At 43.2% G+C, this 24,709-nt stretch overlaps 2 protein-coding genes across 6 annotated transcripts in view; one reads left to right on the forward strand and one right to left on the reverse strand.

Moving 5' to 3' along the window:
* TRIM46 (tripartite motif containing 46) overlaps positions 1–4,182 on the reverse strand; it is a 49,514-nt gene extending 45,332 nt beyond the window's left edge. For 2 of the 5 annotated variants that reach the window (XM_063439608.1, XM_063439607.1), the window contains exons 1-3: positions 4,060–4,182; positions 1,751–1,994; positions 1,020–1,363 (exon numbers count right to left, since the gene is read on the reverse strand). In XM_063439608.1, coding sequence (XP_063295678.1) covers positions 1,020–1,363; positions 1,751–1,994; positions 4,060–4,122 — 651 coding nt within the window. In that variant the 5' untranslated portion in view covers positions 4,123–4,182. Of the gene's footprint in view, positions 1–1,019; positions 1,364–1,750; positions 1,995–3,031; positions 3,040–3,278; positions 3,308–4,059 lie in introns of those variants that run through there. The other 3 variants (XM_063439610.1, XM_063439609.1, XM_063439611.1) reach the window with 2 other exon arrangements.
* Positions 4,183–14,874: 10,692 nt separating this feature from the next.
* Positions 14,875–23,179, forward strand: KRTCAP2 (keratinocyte associated protein 2). The gene is made up of 5 exons (XM_063440439.1): positions 14,875–14,979; positions 19,233–19,387; positions 22,054–22,117; positions 22,375–22,441; positions 22,960–23,179. The coding sequence occupies exons 1-5, from the start codon at positions 14,976–14,978 to the stop codon at positions 23,078–23,080; spliced, it is 411 nt and encodes a 136-aa protein (XP_063296509.1). The 5' UTR covers positions 14,875–14,975; the 3' UTR covers positions 23,081–23,179.
* The last annotated feature ends 1,530 nt before the right edge of the window (positions 23,180–24,709 follow it).

The following is a 24,709-nucleotide window of genomic DNA, read 5'->3' on the forward strand; positions in this document are numbered from 1 at the left end:
ACTATTGCCTTTACTTGAAAATGTTCAGCTGCCTTGTTTTCGGTACATTGTATTGATGGGTACTACTTTGTCATATATACCCTTATACTTATATTGGCATATACTTATATTAGTTCTGTAAATGTATCGATGCACAACAAAAATTAAATAAAAAAACAAAACAAAAAAACACCTGTAGAATTATTTACCATGCTTGTACCAATCACACACTGATCTAACACAAAACATTCTTTGCTTACATACATTATATAGAAAGGGAGGATGACCATTTTTTTTTTATGCTCCGAAAGCTCAAGGTAGACTGACCAATTCCCCAAATTTCATCCTAGAGCAGGAGTATGCACAGCAGATGTTATGAACTACATCTCCCATCATTCTGGGAATGCAACAGTGAAGATATAGTCCACAACATTCGGAGTGCCGAAGGTTGGCTACCCTTGGCCTAGATCATGTTCAGTGGGTTTCATTGGAAAGATGCTACCTCTCCCTTAGATGAACACTCTGGTGAATTAAATTAAGTTTGGCCTCCTACTACCCATGTGGTTTTCTTCCACATTCCAATATTTGGGTTTTGTTAAACAGCTCACTGAGTGCTGTGCCACAGGCATGTCATCATGCTCACAGTACAGATGAAGGAACAGCATAAACTGCGAAGTAGTGGTGGGCTTACACAATATAGTCATATGGTGGAACTGAATCCCCATATTTGCTTGCTGAGATAGGTGTTTTTAGGTAGTCTTATAGAATTTAGAAATGTATTTTATGAGTGCGCTGTTACTTAATCTGTATTATGTATGAATTTTGGTCACTACGGCAGCACCATTCCTGCAAGATGCATGTTCCGGGTGTGCCCCCAATTCCCTTTTGTTTTAATCATTGCTCACAGTAACTTGGTGGGAAGAAACTAGCACACCACCATTAAGTCATCTGTCTCAAACTGCTACTCACTCCAAATTAAGACCATTTGTTTGCCATGTCAGACAAAACACCCATAACTCAAAATCACTCTCCTTGCTCACCTTGGGTCTGAAGCTGAGGGTTGGCGGTGTGGGTTCATGCTGGGCTTTCTGGGTGCCCCAGGGATGATAGAGCTTGAAGCATTCATTACAGAAACTGGCTCTGCATTCCGTGCAGCCCTTACTGGCCTCCTGTTGTGGGGGCTTACAGAACTGGCACATGATAGCTGAACTAATGTTCACCGTTTGCCGATACCGCTCAACAACACGCTCCAAGGTCAAGTTTCGAAAAAGGTTCCCCAGAGCTCTTTCCCCGAGGTCCACATCATGCTGGCAGAGAGGGCATGGGAAAAGAACAGTTTGTGGATGGGTAGGGCCCCGTTTCCTGCCAGGGTATGTACCAAATCCTGCAGCAAAACACAAAATTATTATAGATCCCTACTCCCAAAACATTTCTTGAGAAGACCAGCATCCAGCAGAGAGAAGGATGTGTACCCAACATATGGAATGCTGGAAGCATCGGAGATACAGTATCTGAGATACTCTACATGAGTAGGATTGTATATGGGTGGGATATTTATATCTAAAATATACTGGGGTGAGATTGAAGAGAGGGATATGATATGCGGGTGAATGTGTTGGAAGGAAAAAGACTTATAGTGATGAGTAAAATATTCAATTGGCTGCAAAATATATGGGATGGGAATGAGGGTTCAAATATGTAATTGGCACTTAATGTATGTAGCATGAGTGATCGTACATCATTGGAAAGATGTGGTTTGGTGACCACTTACCTGATTTGATAATGCGCTCCTGTTTGGGGACAATCCTCCTTCCCATGCGTGGACTTCGTGTAGAAGGAGAGGATGCTGGAGAGTTAGGCTCAGAGTTGGGGTCACAGACATATCCTCTCTGCAAAAGGATCTCACTGGCACACACACGGCACACGTTATGTTTACACGGCAGGATCACAGGGTGCTTGTACATCTCCTTGCACACTGGGCACAAGAGCTCACGTTCCATGTTCTTCATGCTTGTCTGTAGATAAAAGTATAAGTTAAAAAACTCTTGTTCTTTCTCTGTCTTCCCCCTAAACTCAGTCCTTTCTTTGCCCAAATACTTAAGTTAGGCAGCAGTTTACAATAGTGGATTAAATATTAATAATTCCAGTTTAGTGAGGATTTTCCTCTGAGCAGAGTGAAACCAGGCTTGGTTTGAAATTGAGAAATGAAGCAGAGATATTAGGTAGATTTACAGGGAGTTAGTGCTGGGATGTATCTATGGCTTTACACAGTTTTTGTTGAGGTGAATCTACAGGCCATATCACCTTGAGGTAATAATATTTAGGCTGCTAATGTGTCCACGTTGGTTTTCAAATCACATGACTCCCAGCCCCAGGCCGTGGCCACGCTGTAACTCACATTAAATATCCCCTTGTGTGATCCCTAATTAAGTAGAAAGCAATACATTTTCCTAATTCCTGCATTATTGACCACTTAATTATTGCAATGCACGGCTAGAAGCTAACAGATAATGCGTCTCCCTTCTGGGCAGTGCTATGCGTTTAATCAAAAGCTATGAGTGCAACTCTTCTTCTAAGGGGGTACCAGGCTTCCCCCTTTCTTTGGCTACAACAGTGCGTTTTCATATTTGTGCACATTGTGTGGCTGCCAGACAGTGCCCACCCTGGTCCCTTGATGTCTGCCGTGTAGTGCCCTGTACACATCCTGTATTATTACCTATGCTGGGTAGTGCTCTGTACACATCCTGTATTATTACCTATGCCAGGTAGTTCTCTGTACACATCCTGTATTATTACCTATGCCAGGTAGTGCCCTGTACACATCCTGTATTATTACCTATGCCAGGTAGTGCCCTGCATGAGCCCTGTATCAATGCGTCCTGCTAGGGAGTGCCCACACATGGCTTGCTTTCTTTGTTGTCTGCCACGTAGCCTCTGGTACTGGGTAACCAGCAATACTCAGTACTCACCTTGCTCCCTTTGCGGATTGTCAGACAGTGCCCACCATTCCACTTGCTCCCATTTATTGTACCAAACAGTGTCCTGCTCTCACCTTGCTCCCTTTCCCTACTGCCAGGCAGTGCCCTGTATTCACCTTGCTCCCATGTCTAGCTGCCATGCAATGCCCTGTGGCTCCTTCCTTCCTATCTGCCTGGCACTGCCCTGCGCTCACCTTGTACCCTTCCCTGACTGCCAAACAATGAACTGTGCTCACATTACTCCCTTCCCCTACTACCATGCAATGCCCTGCAGTCACCTTGCTTGCTTTCTTGGCTGCCAAAGCAATGCCCTGCACTCACCTTGCTCCCTTTCCTGGCTGCCATGTCCTCCCTGTGTATATATGGGAGGGACTCTGGCTGCAGATCGCTTCTCCCTAACAAGGGGAGGAGAGGTGTCCCTAGAAGATGGAGGATGCAGTTGCCATGGTAACTCCAGGGTGTGCTGCAGGTTTAGATACGGCTTTAAAGGGAAAAGAAAGGGAGGGGAGGGGGGGTCTGCTTTACAAATGTACCCTTCCCCCTCCAGGCCAGGGGAAAAAAATGAATGAACCCCTAACAAGTAGCCCTGCTTCTTACTCCTCTCTGTGGATCTGCTTTCTGTGAATCTGTAATAGACGGACCTGCTGATACACGGAACGTCGCCAACCATGCATATCCTGGGCCTTCCGTCTGCTATCAGCGCCTTAAACAGGACATAATTCGTACACCGCTTCTTATACCCTCCAAAACATCTGTTTTTATATATATATATCCTATCTCCCGCTGTAGACGGTAGTGACAACCAAGATGTTTAACGCATGCAGTGGTACTACAGTTGTGTGACGTGCCGGGTATAGTCCGGCTGAGTGACACTAGCAGCAGTGCGTTGCTAAGCTTGTCCGACACATGCAGAAATACTCAGTTGTACGACACATGGCCCATTAATATGGCACAATCGGGATATCACAGCAGAGCGACACATGCCTAGATAATCCGATGGTGGGTTTTACATTTTATTTTATCTCACTTCCCTTGTCACATGCCCACGCACAGGGATTTCACACACACACACACAGACAGACGCTGTCGATATCCTACTTACACTAATCCTGACGAGGGCGTCCATGATGGATGTAAATGCCTGCAGATCATCTCCCTCTGCCATCTCTGTCACCGCTGTCAGAGCCTCTGTCCTGGAGGATGTGAATACGCTGTGTAGCGAGCGCAGGAGATGCTCAGACTAGAGGGGGGGGAGGATGCAGTGAGCATGCTCTATGAGAGAGACACAGGAGGGAGATTCTTACATACACCTAAAGGGGGATATATTAGGAGAGAGTGTATCACATACACACAGCACATCCAGCAATACATGGAGAGATACTTATATAGCAGCGTGTAATATTAATACAGGGATATGCATTGTACTGCGCTACGGAGTTTGCTGGCGCTATATAAATAATAAAATAATAATATGCAGGAATACGCAGGGAGTGTGAAAGAACAGCAAGGTATATATAGTATACAATAACAATATACAAATAGGGATATAGAGAAGTACAGAAATTATTATAAAATATGACCTAGTGTATTATTCACACAATGAACTGCATAGCAGCATGTAAATATGAATATAATGCAAGAAAGTGTATAATGTACACAAAATAAAATATATAGAAGTAAATAAATGCTAATATTTTATATTTATACAATGGTATAGAGAGCAATACATAAATATTAATAGGACGGAGCATAATATACACAAAATGGGATATAGCGCGATACATAATAAGAATATAATAGGAGGTACCGTAAAATATACTCAAAGTGATATTTAAAGTAGAGCAATACTGGGTATTATATAATATAGTAAAAATCAGGGACATAAAAATGGAGAGTGTGTGATATACATAAAGTCGTGTATGATTGAATATATTTAGGTTCTTCAAAATAGCCATAATCAGACCGGTCAATAATACGGCACTGGCATTGACTTTCCCTCTCTGCTACTGATCACAGCCCAGCTCTGTCACCCAGTGTCAGGAGGTGTGCGTAAAAGTGCTCCGTATGCGCAAGTATGACCTGGCTTGTGGTGCACTTAGAGTTAAATTCAGGGCATGTTAAGCCTGTACATGTGCGCTAATGCAGTGCTTGGTGTTTGGGCAGCCCTGACTGGATACCCAGCGAGACAGATTGTCATCCAGGATAACATGCCCGCTTTGTGGGCGTTATGTTATCTGTGGTGCTGATTGCATCATGTATACACCCACATGCCAGACACACCCCCAGCCACCTGATATCAGTCCACTCAAACCTGGTAGTCCTGAAAAACTAAAAAATTAAATTATGTTCATGTACTCATACCTCCCAAGTGTCCCTATTTAGGAGGGACAGTCCCTATTTTAGACCCAAATTCCTCTGTCCCTCTTTTCTAGGAGCTCCATATTGTTGGTGCATCTGAGTGTATAACAGCACTCCACAGCAATAATACTCACAGTAATGTGTCTTTCAACTACAATAAATGTGTTTAGAAATCAGTACGTGTAAATAAAATACATTGTTCTTGTTCAAAATTACATATTTGTTGCAAAAATTGTGATTAGTAAATCACCTAAAATTTCCCAGATCAGCCCATCCATGGCCTCACACCCCTTGTGTAAAGTGTCCCTAGTCTAGAGTAAAATATACGCTAATATATAGGCTAATTCACTAAGCCACGAATATACCCCAAATATTCAAATTTTAATAATTGATAAATTTTCCCCAGAATTTCAATTCAAATGCTTTTACCAAACATCAGTCATGTGTTATTTAGGGAATTGCCCTAAATCTGCTCATCCTGTCCGCTCAGGGTTGACTGTTAGAAAGACAGGGTGATGTATTTTAGAAAGACATGGTGATGTGTATATATGTATAATATAATGACTAGCTGATATAGATACTGAGAGTAATATAGGAGGATAGAATGTAACAGGCATGTAATATCTAAATTAGGATATGTAGCATTATTTACCAAGAGAGAAATATAATACGACAACATATGGATATCCATACTGAAAGAGTAATATAACAGAAGACTATATAATATAGAGACAGGGTCATATGGAGCAATATAGAACAGGGCGGTATAAGTGAATTTTTATATTCTCCTGTATAATATACAAACATAGGGATAGTATAATATACAATAAATATGGGGAGAAGGATTTAAAGAGAAGGAAAGTAGCAGGGATTATGAAGAATATATGCTGAGCAAGTGATAATAAAAGGACAATTTAATGTGCACATAAGTTATACACTGATCAGCCGCAACACCTTGAACTCTTTGTCGTGTTCCCTAAACCATTCCTCGACATTTTTTGCAGTGTGTCAGGGTACATTATCCTACTGAAGAGCCACACTGCCATTAGGGAACGCCAATGCCATGAAGGGGTGTATGTGGTACCTGGCATAGTAACGTCCACCTGAATGCCAGGACCCAAGGTTTTCCAGCAGAACATTTTCCAGAGCATAACACTGCCTCCGACAGTCTGCCTCACGCACCCAGCCATCCACCTGATCTAAAAGAAACCATGATTCATCCCACCATGAATCATCACACCAGGCAACCTTCTTGATTGCTCCATGGTCCAGTTCTGATGCTCATGTCCCCATTGAAGGTGCTTTAAGTGGTGGACAGGGGTCATCATGGGCGGAACAAGGTCCATGCACATCCTGTGGGTAAGAGCTGCATACCTCCCAACATTGGGAGGTATGTGATTGGGTTGAGGTGGGTGAGCCTGAGAGGGGGCATCGCCAGTGATGTGGTTAACATCCGTGGTAACCCCCAGAAACGGGGCAGGTCAACACTTTGAATCCCAAAAGAGGACTGGTGGCCCTGTGCCTGAATCTAATGATGGTAATTAACTAAATTGGGACAATGGGACAGGACCCCAAAATTGGGACTATTCCGCCAAAAACTATTCTGTTGCGGTGCCCTGATACTGTTCCTCCTTGTATATAACAAATTTTAGCATACATCCACACACTAACATAACACTTTTTGGACAGGGCCTACCCCATTTTTTGTGGTCCTGCCCCACTGCCCTGATGCAATTTGGCAATTTTAGTCTAAAGTTTACAATTTTGGTGTAAATTCTGGGATTTGGGTAGAATTCTGCACTTGTAGTATAATTTTGGGGGTTTGTGAATAACCAAGTGACTATCACAATACACACATTCTACAGAAATAGTTTTAAAGTGTAAAATATTTTATTCCACGGGTCAGGTGAATGCCGAAATACCAAAGAATTTACCCAATTTTGGTAGACACTTAGCAGACATACTGGTTTCCTCCAAGCTGGCCAAGGCCTCTAGTCTCTCTAGTCTAGTCTAGGGAGTATTCCGTCTCCCCAAGTTGCCTGTGGTCTCTGGAGACACCTCTGTTGATGCTGTTAACCGCTTTACCTCAAACTCTGCCCAAAAACATGCTGGTGAGAGCAGTAAGGAATAACCCAGCTTATTGTTTGAGGATGTTACCTGTCATTTTACCCTGAGATGGTAACAGTCTATGAAGATCTTAACTGTCCTCTTGTAGGCCAACTCCATATCACATCATTGGGGACTTACCCAATACTTATTAATTAATGCGGAGAAAGGCAGCCTCCGTATAAAAAATTATTCAGAAATACCTGGGACTATAGACTCCCTTGGGCAGCAAACTTCCGCACAAGCTAATGGTTCCACTCAAAGAAACCTGTGAGCAACCATTCCTGGGATGTCACCAAAATGCAACCTTTTGCACTGTTTCGGCACCAACTAGGATCCAGACCTAAACAACCATGTGTCTTGGACTTCTATGGCCAACTTATTTTTCTCTTCCTTTTGTGTTTTTTTATTTATTTTTTTATCAGATCAGTTTGGCCATTTTGCTCTACCGATTGTCATGTAATTTGGCTTGTGAAAGCTTGGTTTACTTTATTTGCAATATTTTTTTAAATACCTTAGCCCGACTAATTGTTTAGGTTTAGTTGTCATATTGACTTTTCACACTCCACGCTTTGTGATTTGCCTTGTGAGTTTAGGCTTTATGTTTTGGGGTGTACCATCCCCCTATTTCACTATAATTTTATTAAACTATGTGCTTCACGAGTAGTTTTGTTTATCTTGCTTTATATTGGGAGACCAGGCTTATTATTATTTAATATTGTTTCACTATCATGCTTTTTTATCAGTCTCTCCTCATAATATTTACTAGTTTTATGTATTTTTACTAAATTGCTGTAACATATTCATCCTCACCTTGCGGTCAGCGGCCATGCATCTGCATCAATGACACTAGCGGCATGTTAATGAATGCCGGCCGCTGTGGATCCAAGGCTAATTATACCTCCATGCTCGCTCACGTAACCGACGACGTCGGCGTGCACGTGACGTCGCGCACGCATCGCGCACGCATCGCACACGCATCGCGCACTCACTGCGCGCGCACGTTTTGGGGTCAAAGAGCGATCACGGCCAATCAGAAAAGTAAAGCAGGTATAAAAGCCTAGAAATACCTTTCCTGATTGCCCTGTCGTGGTTTCCCTAGTGGTTATCTGAGAGCGCATTCTTCATTCTGGTTATTCTGGTTATTGAATTTGGCTTTGATTTTGACTTCCCTGTATTCTGGTATCCCTGACCTCTGGCTTTCCTTTATCGTTGTGTCCCTTTCTGTGTCCCCTGACCTCGGCTATGTCTCTGACTATTCTTTGGTACGGCCATTCTAAGGCCCGGTATATGTTACTTATTATTTTTTTTTTTTGCAAACTTTTTTTATTGAAGAAAAATAAATCAGATAATGAGGCTCGCAGGCCTCCACGAAAAACAGTATGACAGGTCATAACATTTGGTATTTGTCAGGTTATTACAGTGAATGGCTCATACAACTGTAAGGCAATGCTCATCTAGAGCGGTATAAGGTATAGCTAGTGTACATGCCGTTTGTACAGATACATCACAAAAGAGCGTTCTCAATGGTTGGTTTCAGGCCGTTATCTTATATGTATACGTGGTTCATGTTCTACGTTCGGTGTCTGACCTCCTATATATAGACAGACATGTACATTACCTATTAGTCTCCTGTGTTACACAATTCTACGTGCTGGATCATACTGTAATCCTGACATTACGACATAGCCATAGATCCTGTAGAATTATGTAAGCACATAGCTGCTTGCGAAAGGAAACTAGAGGAGAATGATCACCGCATGGATCAATTTGCCCAGGCCTTCAGTACGCTTCTTACTCGAACAGTGCATCTGCAGCCTGCTGCCTCTTCTACTGTCTCACCTCCGCCTTATGTACCTCCACCTATAGTAGACAAGGCACCCACTATCTCTCTATCTCCTCCCCTGCATTTTGATGCTAATATTCAAGAATGCCGAGGATTCCTTAACCAAATAGAGTATCATTTTAAGGCCTCACCGGGATCTTTTCCCACAGATAGAGATAAAATTGGTTACCTGATGAACCAACTAAAAGTTAAAGCTTTAGCTTGGGCCAATTCGTTATGGGAGAGTAATAAGAGTGTGGCACACAATTACCAGGAATTCCTTATGGAATTAAAACTTACATTTGAACAAGGGATGCACATTAGACAAGGGAACCATTCTATCTCGGAGCATGCCATAGAATTTCGGACCCTGGCTTCCGAGGTAGACTGGACTAAAAGTGGGCTAATCTCTGCATTTAAAAAGGGACTATCTGACACTATGCTAGATGAGATTGCCGCCAAAGATCTACCCAAGAAACGTAATGAATTTATCACATTTGTTATGCAAATTGACAATAGATTAAGAACCAGAGAAGTTACTAGAAACAAGACCAGACCTATGACAATGCCTTTAGCACCCCGTTTCTTCAAACCTGTTGTTCCTAACCTTCCTATACAGTCCGAACCTGAACCCATGCAGTTGGGGGTCACTAGACTGTCGGAGGCCGAGAGACAATATAGGAGAAAAGTAGGCCTATGTCTATACTGCGGTAGTAAAGAAACAACTGTCCCATTCGTCTGGAAAACTACCGCACCTAAGCAACCTTAAGGGGACAGGTCTTAGGTGATATGGAGACGTCCTCTGAAAATAATAAATATAGATTTCTCCTTGATATTTCGATTATCCTTGACAAAAATAACTTTTCATGCAAAGCCCTGATGGACTCAGGTGCTGCTGGAAATTTCATTGATGTCCAATTTGTTAAGGGTAATACTATACCTATCAAGGAGAGACTATCACCTCTAGCTGTAGAGGCTATAGATGGGAGACCACTCTCACAACCATTAATTACTCATGAAACCTTACCCATTAGTATGTCCATTGGTGCCTTGCATAAGGAAGAGATTACATTTCAGGTTATTGCATCCCTTTCCTGTCCTATCATATTAGGCTTTCCTTGGCTTAGTAAGCATAACCCTCATATTGATTGGGCTAATGGGGAAATATTGGAATGGGGTAATGATTGTGAGGGAAGGTGTATAGTACATATCACCAAGAGAGTGGGTACTATCGAATTACCCGCTATTACTCCTCAAACTCCCATACAATACCAGGACATTAAGGAAGTATTTAGCAAGACTCAGTCCAATGTACACAGACCATATGACTGTTCCATAAACCTACTACCCGGTGCTATGCGACCTAAGGGAGCAGTTTATGCTCTATCCCCACAGGAAAGTAAAATAATGGAGGAATATATTAAGGAATCACCATTAAGAACGCCTACCCCATTCCCCTTATTGCTGAGTTGTTTGACAGGCTCCAAGGCGCTAAAATATTTACTAAGCTTGACCTTAGAAGTACTTACAATTTAGTAAGAATCAAGGAAAACCATGAATGGAAGACTGCATTTAATACCAGAAGTAAGTGCCAACCCTGTGTACCAAGTGGGTGAGAGAGTTTGGTTATCTTCGCGCAAAATCAGGCCTAAAGTCCCTAGCATGGAATTTGCCCCTAGGTTCCTTGGGCCTTTTTGTGTCCTTCGGTGGCTCAATCCCGTTTTGTACTCTCTGGCCCTTCCGGCCTACTTGAAAATTCCTAATGCCTTTTATGTCTCTTTGCTCAAACCTCTTATTTGCAATAAATATACTAGCCCAAGTGTTCCCCCTCCTCCCTTGGTTGTTTCTGGACAGGAGGAGTATGAGGTCTCTTCCATAATTGATTCCAGATTTTCTCGGGGCACTTTGCAGTACTTGGTGGATTGGAAAGGTTATAGTCCGGCCAACCGTTCTTGGGTCCCGGCCTCTGATATACATGCTGGCCTCTGAAGTCTGGTCCTGCCCGCCCGGTGGGCGGTCTTCAGGTGGGGGGTAATGTAACATATTCATCCTCTCCTTGCGGTCAGTGGCTGTGCATCTGCATGAATGACACTTGCGGCATGTTAATTAACGCCGGCCGCTGCAGATCCAAGGCTAATTATACCCTCACGCTCTCTCACGTAACTGACGATGTCGGCGTGCACGTGATGTCGCGCACGCAATGCGCGCGCACGTTTTGGGGTCAAAGAGCGATCACGGTCAATCAGAAAAGTAAAGCAGGTATAAAAGCCTAGAATTACCTTTCCTCATTGCCCTGTCGTGGTTTCCCTAGTGGTTGTCCAAGAGCGCGTTCTTTATTCTGGTTATTGACTTTGGCTTTGATTTTGACTTCCCTGTTTTCTAGTATCCCTGACCTCTGGCTTTCCTTTATCGTTGTGTCCCTTTCTGTGTGCCCTGACCTCGGCTATTTCTCTGACTATTCTTTGGGAGGTAAGTCCAGCCATTCTAAGGCCCGGTATACGTTACCTATTAGTCTCCTGTGTTACACAATTCTACGTGCTGGATCATACTGTAATCCTGACAATTGCAACTTGGGCAGAATTACTTATATTTTGAAGAACAGCTAGTGAATTTAGAATTGCCGGTGCCTTTTTCTTTTTTTTTTTTACTTGCTTGTATTTATACCTTTATTCCATGCAATAAAAAAATAATAACCAGGATTATCAGGGAATTATCAAACGTTAACCAGAGGCATTCCAATACTAGGCCAAAATATGAGGCCTGGAGTGAGAGTTGACTTAAGGGAACATTATAGGTTTCCTCCATGCATAGCCATCTGAGGAGTGGCCACTGGAGGTATTCCTAGGCTGTAATGTAAACACTGCCTGTACTCTGAAAAGACAGTGTTTACTGCAAAAAGCCTAAAGGGACTGACTATACTCACCAGAACAACTACATTAAGGCGTAGTTGTTCTGGTGACTATAGTGTCCCTTTAAGGAACTTTCCCAATTGAGCTATTTTGCATGGCTCCCAACGATCCAAGTTTTGGTGGGACAGTCCTGATTTACGAGTCCTGTTCTGCCTTCGTGACAGACTAGGTTTTTTGCCTTCTTTTGAATCAACAGCAAAAACATATGTGAGGAAGGCTGAACTTGATGGACGAAAGTCTCTTTTCAGCTGTGTAACTATGTAACCTTGCTACCTGGTGTCAACAAAAAGTTTAGTGCGAGCATGTTATTAGATGCACTAGAGAGCATTGAAACAATGCATAGCCTGCAAAGTCTGCACATAGTTGGGTGGTTTGGATGATTGGCAGGCGGCCTGGCGTGCATTTGCCGCCTTCCCAGGTGGATCAGCCCACTGTGGGCGGAACTAGTGACACATTTGTGGCACTGCAGCTCGCATTGCTTCCCTACCATCAGTGTCTCACTTCTAGGGACACCAATGTTGGGGAATATGACTTTAGAAACAGAGATAGAATATATAACCACTGTACGTGCTTTATGAACACCCACACTGTACACCGGATAATAAATTAAAAAACAACAACCAATAAGTGGGGTATAGATAAGAGAAAATAAATCTCCTAAATGAAGGAGGTAATACCACCTTATGTAACAATGAAGCCAATATATCCAGATATCTAAAATGGAAACAGAATCAACACAGGGTAATATCGTCAGATATAAATCAACCTGCTGATAATAAATTGCACTCACAGGAACCTGGATATAGGTAAGCCCATCATGAGAATATCAGCATGGAAATCTAAACATGTAGAAGGAATTTGTTTTCTCTCAAGTGTAGTAGTTCTTTGAGACTCAGCTTAAAAATCAGCATATCTCCGCATCCAGCGGATCCAGATGGTGTGAATCACTCTAGGTCTAGGAGCTAGCTGATAAAGTAACAACAATAGTAATAAAATAAGAATAAAAATGAGAATAAAAGTCCCAGGACAGATGAATCCAGAATCTCTGGATAGTATATCCAACGCGTTTCGTCTGGCTTGACTTCTTCAGGCATATGTGTCCTCTTCAGGTCGGTCTTCCTATAAATACGACACAGAATCATCTTCCTAACGAGTGTCGGCTGTGTCCGCGTTCCCGTGGTGTGAGTTCCACACTGGAACGCTTGGTAACGTCCTGTCTGCGTTGACGTCATTTCCTCTTTCGACCAGTATTCTGTATGGTTTGCGTTTCACTGTGGAACGCTAAGTCCGTTTGTACTATCTAATCTGAAGGGGGAATGAAAGGAACCAGAAATATATACAAATAACAAAGCCGTTTTCCTGGTACTATAGAATCCTACAGTGCCCCCTTCCCTCACGCCTCCTTAATCAATGCTTTCCTATGGGGACAAATTTGACGCGGGAGGTCCTTATGCAGAGCGTGAGGACTTCCAGCGTCAGGTACCAGACCAAAAGTCTGTTTCAAAGCAGGAAGCCACTGCAGGGTTAAGGGACATAGGACATTGCACCCAGACCACTTCAATGAGCTGAAGTAGTCAGGGTGCCTACAGTGTCCCTTTAAGGATTAATAATTGTGTAGGGGTTTCGAAAAATATCCCTCTCTATCTCATGACTGCTGACCCAAATACCAAACCAGTTACCCCCAATAACGACATGACACCTGATTGTTGGGTAAGGGCAACGGCCACAGCTTTATTAAACTTTAACACAGCCAGCATTTCCACCTGTCAGCTGTTGGGGTGACTACCCAACAGACAGATACTCTTTATCCAGAAGTCTTTATCCAGAGTTCGTACAGCCTGCCTTCGGCCATCAGCCCTAGCAGGCTGCGACTCCCCAAATCCTTTTCGTGCATTACGTGCGCTTGCCAGGAACTCCGCCATAGCGGTGACAAAAAAAGAACAGAAACAAACAACACCACAAGCCAGAAACCATCACATAGCATAGGAAAAAATGGGGAGGGCGGGCGGGAAACTGCTCCAGACTGCTCCTTCTGCACTGGTGAGTCCCTCCCATCTGCTCTCCTTCTTATATCCCACCATATAGGCAACAATGTATCCCTCATACTCCCACCCCCTTACTGCAGGGCAGCAGCCATGCCTCCCCTTCCTTGCAGTCCAGGGGATATCTTTATAGATTTTGCCTGCTAGTTCAAAGAAGCAAGGTGTATTTTTATACAGTACAATTCAGACGTTAGTGAGTAAACATAATTGGCCTAAACAGACACATTTGATTTTCAAAAATCCGCAACTTAGAAATGGTTTCAGATCGATTACTTTGGCCTTACATAGCATTTCTTACAACTAACTGTTTAGTGAATGACCCTGATTTTATTGAGAACGGTTTGGACAAAGAGATATAGAAAAGAACAAGAAAGAGGTGTCTTACATTACACAGTGAATTATGGAGAAATAATAAGTGAAATGTGCATCTTAGGCCAAAATAGCTGAGCGAAAAGATCTGATTTGGAAATTCCAGTGGGACTATATTGTTCTGTAATGTGCTCTGATTTTCTCAGTTATCTGTAATCCAGGTTTAGTTAGATCCAGGTTATCTGACATTCTGACACTCTGACTTTCTGACACTCTGATATTCTGATATTCTGACATTCTGATATCAGTGTTCCAGGCAGTATTGCGCTGTAGTTCCTATGGTCAGCTATTGCCCTCCTGCCCCCTAGGTGGCGCTGCTCTGCCCCTGGCGCTCTGTATCCGGGGCTCGCTCGGTGGTTCTCGCAGACTGTAACCGGTTCCTGACATCCAGCCGGGTCCCGGAGACACCATGGGTGAGATACCGGGAACCGGGACCTCGAGACAGGCAGGGCGGGCCCCCCGGGAGAGGACAGGGCGGGAAAGGGGGGGTCAGTGCCTGGGGAGGGGAGACAGACAGGGGAGCCCGAGTTACTGGGCAGCAAGGGAGGGTGACGTGTCCTAAACTTCAACACAGACACAGGAGCTGGGAGCTGTGTGTTATATTATATAGTGTGTGTTATATTATATATATATATATATTATATAGTGTGTAATGTAATGATATATACTGTGTGTTATATTATATATAGTGTCTATATACATTATATCAACTCTGTAGTTTTATATATATATATTTTCTCTGATTATGTGTATATAGTGTCCTGTATACTATATAGCAATTCGTTGTTCATGTATATGAATTTATTTCATTTATAATGGCAAAACCGGTGCTATTTTGGTGCAAACAGTTAATATTGAGAGACATTTTGTTGGTCACTATGGTAATTGCTCCCAAACTAGCACTTTGCTCCAAAATAGCATATTTTTCCCTTGATAAATCTCCCCCATTTTATGTGAACATATATAGAATCACATATACATCGTACAAGCTCTATGTTTATATTTAGTGTATTGTAACACTCTTTGTGTATAATACCAGATTACTGTCTGTGTATATAGTATCCTTTGTACATTATACCAGCCCTTTCTGTACGTGTCCATATAGTTGAAATTCTCAGGAAAACCAGTGGCAGTCCAGCAAGATGGAAATAACCCCTTTCCCCCTTTCCCTTGTGAGAGCCAAGGAGGTGTTTCTGCCCTATTTATAAAAGTATTGAGTACTTTTTATTACTTTTACTGAAATCTGCACTTTTATAAACGGTCACAAATATGACAGACTCCGACACAAAAACTTTTTTTGCAAGCTAAAGCATGGCTTGATAAATTTGCTTTCAATCTGGGAGCCAGCTAAAAAAAAAGGTAGGAGTCAGTTTTTTCCCCCAACGACAAAAATACAATTCTTAAAGGAACACTATAGTCACCAGAGCCACTACAGCTTAATGTAATGGCTCTGGTGTATATAGCCTGTCCCTGTAGACTTTTCAATGTAAAAGCTGCCTTTTCGGAGATAAGGCAGTTTTTACATTGCTGCCTAGTAACACCTCTAGTGGCTGTCACTCAGATGGCCACTAAAATGTCTCCTATCATGGTCCAGAATGTGCAGCACCCACATTCATCGTCTCCATGCCCTACATGGAGGCGCTGAATGTTCCACATAGAGATGCTTTTAATTGATTTAATGCATCTCTATGAGGAGATGCTGATTGGTAATTGATCATTTGAGCTATAGAGGCGGGCCAGGTACAGCGAGACCGGCATGGCGCTGGAAAAAAAGATGAATAAAAACATAATTCCCAATGCGATCGGAGGGGGCTGGTGACATAAACATACACATTCACTGAGAGACAGCCGGACAGACACACACCCGATGAGAGAGACAGATACACACACATTGACACAGACAGTCAGTCACGGAAACTCACAGAGACACACACTGACAGACACACACACAAAGTATTTATTATTGATACCCTCAAATATATACACGAACATTCATACATACACACAGACAAATACTAATACAGACAAATAGACATACAGACATACACACGACAGATACACAGAAAATAAAAATACATATTTTTAGCCACCCTCCTACCTTTTCGGCTCAGGAGGGGGTGGTTCCCCTGTGGTCATGTGGGACTGGGCAGCAACAGTTGACATCTGGTTAGTGGGGCTGACTGCGGCTAATGGGAGTAGGCAGCCGCTGTTCCAGACTCCCTCCTTCTGCTGCCTCCTCTCTCTCCAGCCCCATGCAGCTCTGTGTCCACTGGGAGGAAGTGAAGGGAACTGTAATAACTTCCTCTCGACGTTGAGGTCACGCATGGTAGAGGGCCACCGGTGTGCAGCATTGGGGCAGAAGGTGGGCAGGGAGCAGGGTCGGCTCTGTGGAGTGGGTCTTTACCTGGTGTCCTGCCAGGTTAGCTTGCCCCATTCCCCTTGTGCTGCCTCTGCACCGGTAGGAAGTAATTACAGTTCTTCACTTCTTCCCGGCGCACAGAGAGCTGCATGTGGATCGAGAAAGGAGTAGAATGGAACGGGCTGACCAATCCCAGGTGCCAGTGCAAAATATTTAGTCGCCACGGCGACCTGGCGCCTGGGATTTGTCGAGCTAAGTGTATTATTATTAGAGTGTATTATGTGTCTGGAGTGTTGTTGTTTTTTTTCCAGGACCTTTCTATCTGTACCAGAGGGTTTCACCGTTGTTGGTTGCTGCTTGCCCTCCTGGCACATATATTGACACTCACATTTTATGTCTGATTGCTGTGCATGGTGTTGGAAATTGTCAAAACCTGGCAAGCCCCCTTTCAACTTGAACTTCAATTTCAATTCTAATTTCGGGAAGTTTGACCAGGCATATATCAACTTCAGAATCTGCCTTAGCTCCCTGACAAGTTAGTAAATTAGCTGAGGTCCTTAAGAGGGAGCTGCAATATCACTGTCCCTCTTAGTCCTGCAGTATAAATCATTGCAGATTTAGAGAAATTGCAATGATAACAATGCAGGACTAAGACTGCCTCTAGTGGTTGTCAATCAGACAGCCACTAGAGGCACTTCCTGCTTACTAGACAACTTTTGGACACCTGACACTGGACATCCTCACGCTCTGCATTAGGACATCCAGCGTCAGTTAAATCCCCATGGGAAAGCATTGCAGCAATTATTTCCTATAAGAAAGGCCTAAGGCGCTTGCCGCACTTGTGCCGTAGCCTCATTTAATTTTTTTTTTTTTCTATTTTAGAAACATATGTGGAAACTTATGTGGAAGGGGAAATTTAGACAGGACTGGAGGTGATCGGGGCCTAACATAGTGTCAGACCATTTTGATGGTTAAGGTACTTTAAGCATTTTACATAATAGTCTAGTCTAGAGGAGAAAGAGAAATAATTATGTTTCTCCCCCTGTCTCTATAATCTCTGTTTGGCTGACAGGTGCAAAGGGCAGAGCTTATATTATTAAAGAAACACTGTAGGCACAGTAACCGTTCCAACTTCTCAATTAATTGATATGGCGCAAGGCGAAAGGATATAGGTCTGCCGCCGCCATTTTGTTTTTGGAGGCTGGGCTGCAAGGGACTGAGCATTTCTGCTAAACAGTGAGTCAACCTTTTTGCAGTAATACCGACCCATTGGCAGGCATCATAACCACTACGATTAGTTGAAGTGGTTATGGTGGTTACCGTGCTCCTTTAATTGAAAAGGAACTAAGAGAGGTTTTAGAAAAGGAGTGGGAGGAGCTCCCCAACCCTCCTTCATTCAGTATGCCGATCCTTCCATTCCAAACAGCGGTCCATTATTTTCTAATGTACAGATTTGATTTTTATATTTTATTTTTTAGACCTCACAAACATAATTGTTAAATATAGACAGTAAGTAAACATAATGAACAAATACTGGGTAGTACATTTTTCTCCTTTAAATAGTTTCATAACTGTGGGTCAGACTTGTTGAAAATTCCCAAAAAAGCTTTGCATACTGCAAACCATGGGTAAATGGTGTTACTTTTATTCTGGCTGTTATAATGCTGGCTTGCATGGATCTCAACATTATATTACTGAATACTTGGCTGGCCCTGGAGGGGAGTCAATGAGCCAGTTACACAATTGTGTTTGTATGTAGCGAGCACAAACTACCACTCTCCTGCCAGGCAGCTACAGATCTGAATTAATAGATTCTGATCTTCCATGTCCTTCCAAACATGCCACATTGTAAATAACCTGCGTTGAGGACGCCACACACAATAATAAAACAGAAATTGGGTTACTGATCGGGTGAAGCACACATACACTGCTGATATGCAGAAGGGAGCGTTAATGATTGGGCTAGTGACATGTAGACGAGAGAATGGTGCAAAACCAATTCTGCATTCACTCATGCTGACCCACTTCACAATGCACTCATTAATCAGTGATTCTCCATGCCTTGTACACACCTTGAATTGGAAACTAAATATCACTCATGCACATTTGAGATGCCAAGTAAGTATTTTAGCTTGGCTAATAACTTGTGACTTTAACTTTTAAGATGCCAGTGAAAATTGTCATGTAACATCTAGTAGCAAACTCCGTTAAAGGTTAAATTGATGCGTATGCTTCCTCTGTTCCCTGGGTTGGTATGTAATTTTATGCTGAATTTCTCCTGACTGTCTCCATTTCTCTTTCCTGCAGCTGTGAGCACTGGAATTTCTCTGGCGTTGTCCTCCCTGATCTCCCTGCTGCTCTTTGCTGGGATGCAGATGTACAGCAGGCAACTTGCATCCTCAGAGTGGCTCACCATACTTGGAGGATTGCTGGGATCAGGAGTTTTCTTCTTCTCATTAATTGTATCCTTTTTTGATATTAGCAGGCTGTCTTAACTGTTATTCAGCCCGTGAGCATGCGTTATCTTGTCAAGAGGCAGGCTTAGAAAACTAGCATTTCCACATGCTTGAAATACTTACCTCACAATGCACGTGGCTTCTTGGCTCACTGTAAAAGCTCTATTTTCCCATCCATGAACTGTTGTACACTCGGCACCACCTCCCTATCCATGGACTGCATGGCTCCTAGCACCACCCCCCTCTCCCCATCCAGGGACTGCAGGGCTCCTAGAAGCACCATGCCATTCCCTCTCCCCATTCCTGGACTGCAGGGCTTCTAGCACCACCTACCTCTCCCTATCCATGGACTGCATGACTCTTAGCACCACCTCCCTCTCCCCATCCATGGACTGCAGAGCTTATAGAACCCCACCTACCTCTTCCCATTCCTGGACTGCAGAGCTTCTAGCACTCCTTTTCCCATCTATGGAATGCAGGTCTCCAAGCACCACCTACCTTTCCCCATCTATGGACTGCAGAGCTCCTAGAACCCCACCTACCTCTTACCATTCCTGGACTGCAGGGCTCCTATCTCCCTGCCTACCGCTCCCCATCCATGGGCTGCAGGGCTCTTATCAGACCCTCCCTGTCCTCATCCATGGACTGCAGGTCTCCTAGCACCACCTACCTCTCCCCATTCATGGACTGCAGGGCCCTTAGCACCACCTTCCTCTTCCCATTCATTGACTTCCTCTCCACATCCATAAACTGCAAGGCTTCTAGTAGGGATTGACAGATTATCGATTTTGCCGATATTATCTGTCGATATTCCGATTATTATTATTTTTTAAGTATTGGCATCGGCAGATAATCACCGGCAATACCGATAATGAATGGATGGGCGCACTGGCCGGGGGGCACTAGATCGGAGTGACCGGCAGGATGTGGGCGCACAGCGCTCCCTCTTGCCAGCTAGGCACTCTGTAGAGTGTGCGAACGGAGCAGTGCGCACCGCGGTACAGGAGACTTCCTCTCAGTCCGGCCAGGTACAGGAGACTGAATCCCCTATACCACGGTGTGCACTGCTCTGCTCCTCCACGCTACCAGGAGACACACCAGGGAGCGGGGACCAAGGAGGGGAGAGAGAGGGGCACTATGGGGGGGGGGGGGGTGTTAAGGATCACTATGGGACAGGGGTGGGGTTGGTAAGGAACACTATGGGACAGGGTAGGGGGGGAGAAGAACACAATGGGACAAGTGAGAGAGGTGATGAACACTATGGGACAGATGAGGGGGGAGAAGGAACAGGTGAGGGGGTGGAGAAGAGAATACTATGGGACATGGTAGGGAGGGGGGAGAGAGGAACATTAAGGGAGGACACTAAGGTACAGGGGAGGGAAGGGAAAAGGAACACGGGGGGGGGGGACCACTAAAAGAGAAGGGAGAGAAAATGGGGGTGGGAGGGCACTAAGAGAAAGGTAAGGGGTGGGAAGGAGGGGAGTTCCTACTGCACCTATTTACACACACACTGCATCCACTGACCAAACACACACACTGAATCCACTACACACACTGCATCCCCTACACACACACACTGCATTTACTAATCAAATACTCTTACTGCATCCACTACTCATACCCAGAAATATTCTTGAAAACATAAAATAAATCTGACTGACGTATATTTTGGGCATTTATACTTAATAAAAAAAAAAAAAAGATTTGCAAAAACAAAAATACGGTAAATGTACAGAATATCGGTACGCTATTGGCTTGAAAGTTCACAGATTATCGGTATTGGTATCGGCTCTAAAAAAAATCAATATCGGTCGATCCCTAGCTTTTAGCACTACCTCCCTCTCTTCATTCATGGACTGCAGGTCTCTTAAAACCACTTTCTAAACATCCATGGACTGTAGGGCTCCAAGCACCACCTTCCTCTCCCCGTCATTGGAAAGCAGGGCTACTAACTCAACCTCCCTCTCCATGTCCATGGACAGCAGGCCTTCTAGTATCACATCTTTAGTGTCATTTTCTTATCCTTTTCTGTGGACACTACAGCACTTATTGTTTCATCCCTCATTCCATTCATGGACTATAGGGCGTGTAGTGTCATATCCCTCTCCTCATGTATAGACCGTGCTTGGTCTGTTGTCACATCTTTCTCATTCTGTGGACTCCAAAGCCTCTAGGGTCATGTTCTTCTCCTGATCTATGAAATGAATTGCAGAGCTCATAGTGTGACCTATCTTTCCAATGGACTGCAGGGCTCCCAGCTTCACCACATTTCCCCTATACATAGAAGGTCCTCTTTAAAAGAACTCCAGAAATGTTTGTAGGAATTTATACAGAGCCAGTAAGTCTGTGATATGTCAAGGGTGTAAAGCACTTAGGTTGTATTAAAAAAAAGGATTTATTATTGTATTAAATCTATTCCAAAGTTGAGTATAAAAGTTAGCCCAAAGGGCGAAAACACATTTTACACGAATAAATATTTTTTCTTGTATTTTTAACTTTGTTCTAAAGAACAAATAAAATTTTACACATTTAAAATGCAACAGATATTCTACGAATGACTTCAACCACTCTTTGGTATAGCTTCTCATTTACTGTCCATCAGTCCCGCTTTACTTCCATGATGCAATATAAATCCTGTTTAAGCCCAATGCCTCCTTAACTTTGAGCCACAGGCATTTAGTAACCTGGAGAACGTTGTGTTTGGGAAAGGATTCCAGGCGAAGATCTTCCCAGAAGGTGAGATTTTTTTTGTTAATTTATTTGCATCCCTTTATATTTGCGGCTATACTCTCCAGCTGCCCACTCATTGTCTGTGTTTAGCACATTTTCTTTATTTACTTATTTTATTTAAAAATAGCAAATTGTTACGAGAAACACGCCTTTATCCCCCTTCTGTCCTGTCAGATCTTCACTACTTGTCTATACAGTACCCCTTCTCTGCTTACCCACTGAGCATTTGTCTATTTTTTAACTTTTCTCTGTATTTTCTGCAGTTGTCGTTTGCCTGTTTATTGCGCTTTTTGCCTCTGGTCTGGTACACAGAGTCTGCGTGACAACCTGGTAAGTAACACAACAGAGTGTGAAATTAGAAGATAAATTGGGATTGTGCTGAGATTGGTTCTATCACTGTCTTAGTGCCGCTGACTCCTAATACAGGGAGATAAATATGTGCCGTCCTGCTGGTCAAGATAAATTCAGTAGGCTTCAGACCTGAAGGGGCTTGCTAATAGGAAGAGATATGGTTTACTGCCACGAGACAGATCTAATGAATGGCATGTCTTAGTTTTTCGATGTGTATAGTGTGTCGGGATCTCTGGAGAGGTGTATCATTTTCACTATCTCCAAGTTGTAATTCAGAAACGGGCACATTACACATGTCAGAGTCTGGTGATAATCAACAAAAGGCCCAGCTTTAGAGAACTATGAACATCACAAGGCTCTTACATAATGTTTCTGAATGAGACCTGTCCTCCTTCCCCCTCCCCCCCCCCCCTTCCATGGCATAAGCCGAAACTCACTGTGATGTAGTGCAGGACTTCACCTACTCCGTAACTTACTCGCCTTCTTACCTTTCCCAGCTTCATTTTCTCTCTGGTGGACCTCTACTACGTCAACAAGATCTCCTCTGGACTCTACCAGACAATGGCACCGGCTGTTACACCTGGCAAGGTGATTGGAAAGAGCAAGAAAAGGAACTGATTTTGGTTTCTTCACTTGAGCCCCACTTAGCGAGAGTGGGCCCCATGTACATTCCACCTTTATTCTGTCTGTCCCTGGGAAATAAAGTGTTCTTTCTAATTTTGGCTTGCCTCCTCAATGTCGAGACAACAGAGACCCTGCTGATTATTGGTCTCATACAGTATTAGATCAGCTGTTGCTTCACGTTGGAGGGGTCCTTCGTTTATTTTTACTGTGTTAGTTTTAGTGCCTCATGATATAAATGAAGGAAAACAACCCCCACACCCCAATTTAAATCATGATGGGTGTTTTTCCCATTTCAATCACTTTGTGTTTTAATTAGTGACTAGAAGCAAGAGTTGGCAGACATGAAGAATTGCTGTCACATTATGATTTCCAATTTTAAAATCACCGAGTAAAACAAAGCAGAGAAGGTGTAAAGAACATATAAAACATGTTGTAACTGGTTAGATGAAACCTGTAATTTGTAGAAGGCCCCAGGTAATAAAGGCGAGCAGACGATAGACAGGCAGCAGCTCTATATTCCTGGGTTAAAATAATACCTCAATTTAATGGGGGGGAGGGGTACTTTGCAGTATCCAAAGCATAAAGTGTAAGAATGTCCCTTAAATATAAATGGGGTTTATTTAGTAAACGTGGAATTGTGGAGAACTGGATTTTCTTTTCAGCTCTTTGCCTATAATGTTCTACTCCTTAAATGTTTGCAAATGCTTTGTTCCAGGTATATAATTACTATTCCAGATAGACCAGACAGCTTTCTGTAACTTAAAAACCTTAATCAGACCAGACAATGGGCTTAATGATGAACCTACTCCCCAGCAGCACAACACCATTTTGGTAATGAAGGATATGTTAGTGAAGATGTTCCAATATATCTCATCCTTTGGGCTCTACTTTGTGAGCCAGACAGCCGAACTCTTCCACTTAATATTCAGGTTAACTTTTATATATTGTCTCAGTCAGAGGAACAGTGTTCACCTCCTGTTTCTGGGATCACCTTATTCACAGTCTGAATAGTATGAGTGTCTGTCAACTATCCACAGAAGAACAGGTACACTAAGAGGACCAGCTGGATCATGGAATAAACACTATACTACCTAGCTTGAGGATGATTGGATGTTGATTTTGCCTACAGAGATGTTTATCTACAACAGCCAGGTACATCAGTTCAAACAGATCTTGTTTTTTCTTCGGACAGATTGAACAAAGCACACAGGAAAAAGTAAAAATGAAATAAATAAAAAATCTACAAAAGAATAGTTTAAAAAGTTAATGATAAAAAAAAAATGCCTTCGGATACAAGTTGAATCAAAAGGAACACTATAGGGACAGGAATGCACACATGTGACCCTATTGTGTTAAAAACACAATCTTCCCTGCTTAAATATAGTAAAATCTTTATTTTATTTATGTCTGCAGCTGCTGCTCCTGATCTGCCTGCTTGGCTGACATCAAAAGCCAATCACAATACGTTCACATAGGATTGGCTGAGACTATCAGGGGCAGAGCCAGCACAAGGCAATGCATCTCTATGAGGAAAGTTCAGTGTCTCCATGCATATTCGTCACACTCTGCAGCACTGCCCCAGGAAGTACCTCTAGCAGCCATCTGAGGAGTGGCCAGTGGAGG

Source organism: Pelobates fuscus, chromosome 13 (assembly GCF_036172605.1).
Source record: "Pelobates fuscus isolate aPelFus1 chromosome 13, aPelFus1.pri, whole genome shotgun sequence".
NCBI lineage: Eukaryota > Metazoa > Chordata > Amphibia > Anura > Pelobatidae > Pelobates > Pelobates fuscus.

Excerpts from the sequence above, each read along its gene's own strand:
- KRTCAP2 (XM_063440439.1), top strand. Across the intron at positions 22,118-22,374 it reads GGCGAAGATCTTCCCAGAAG|TTGTCGTTTGCCTGTTTATT; the intron begins GTGAGATTTTTT and ends TATTTTCTGCAG. Across the intron at positions 22,442-22,959 it reads AGAGTCTGCGTGACAACCTG|CTTCATTTTCTCTCTGGTGG; the intron begins GTAAGTAACACA and ends TACCTTTCCCAG.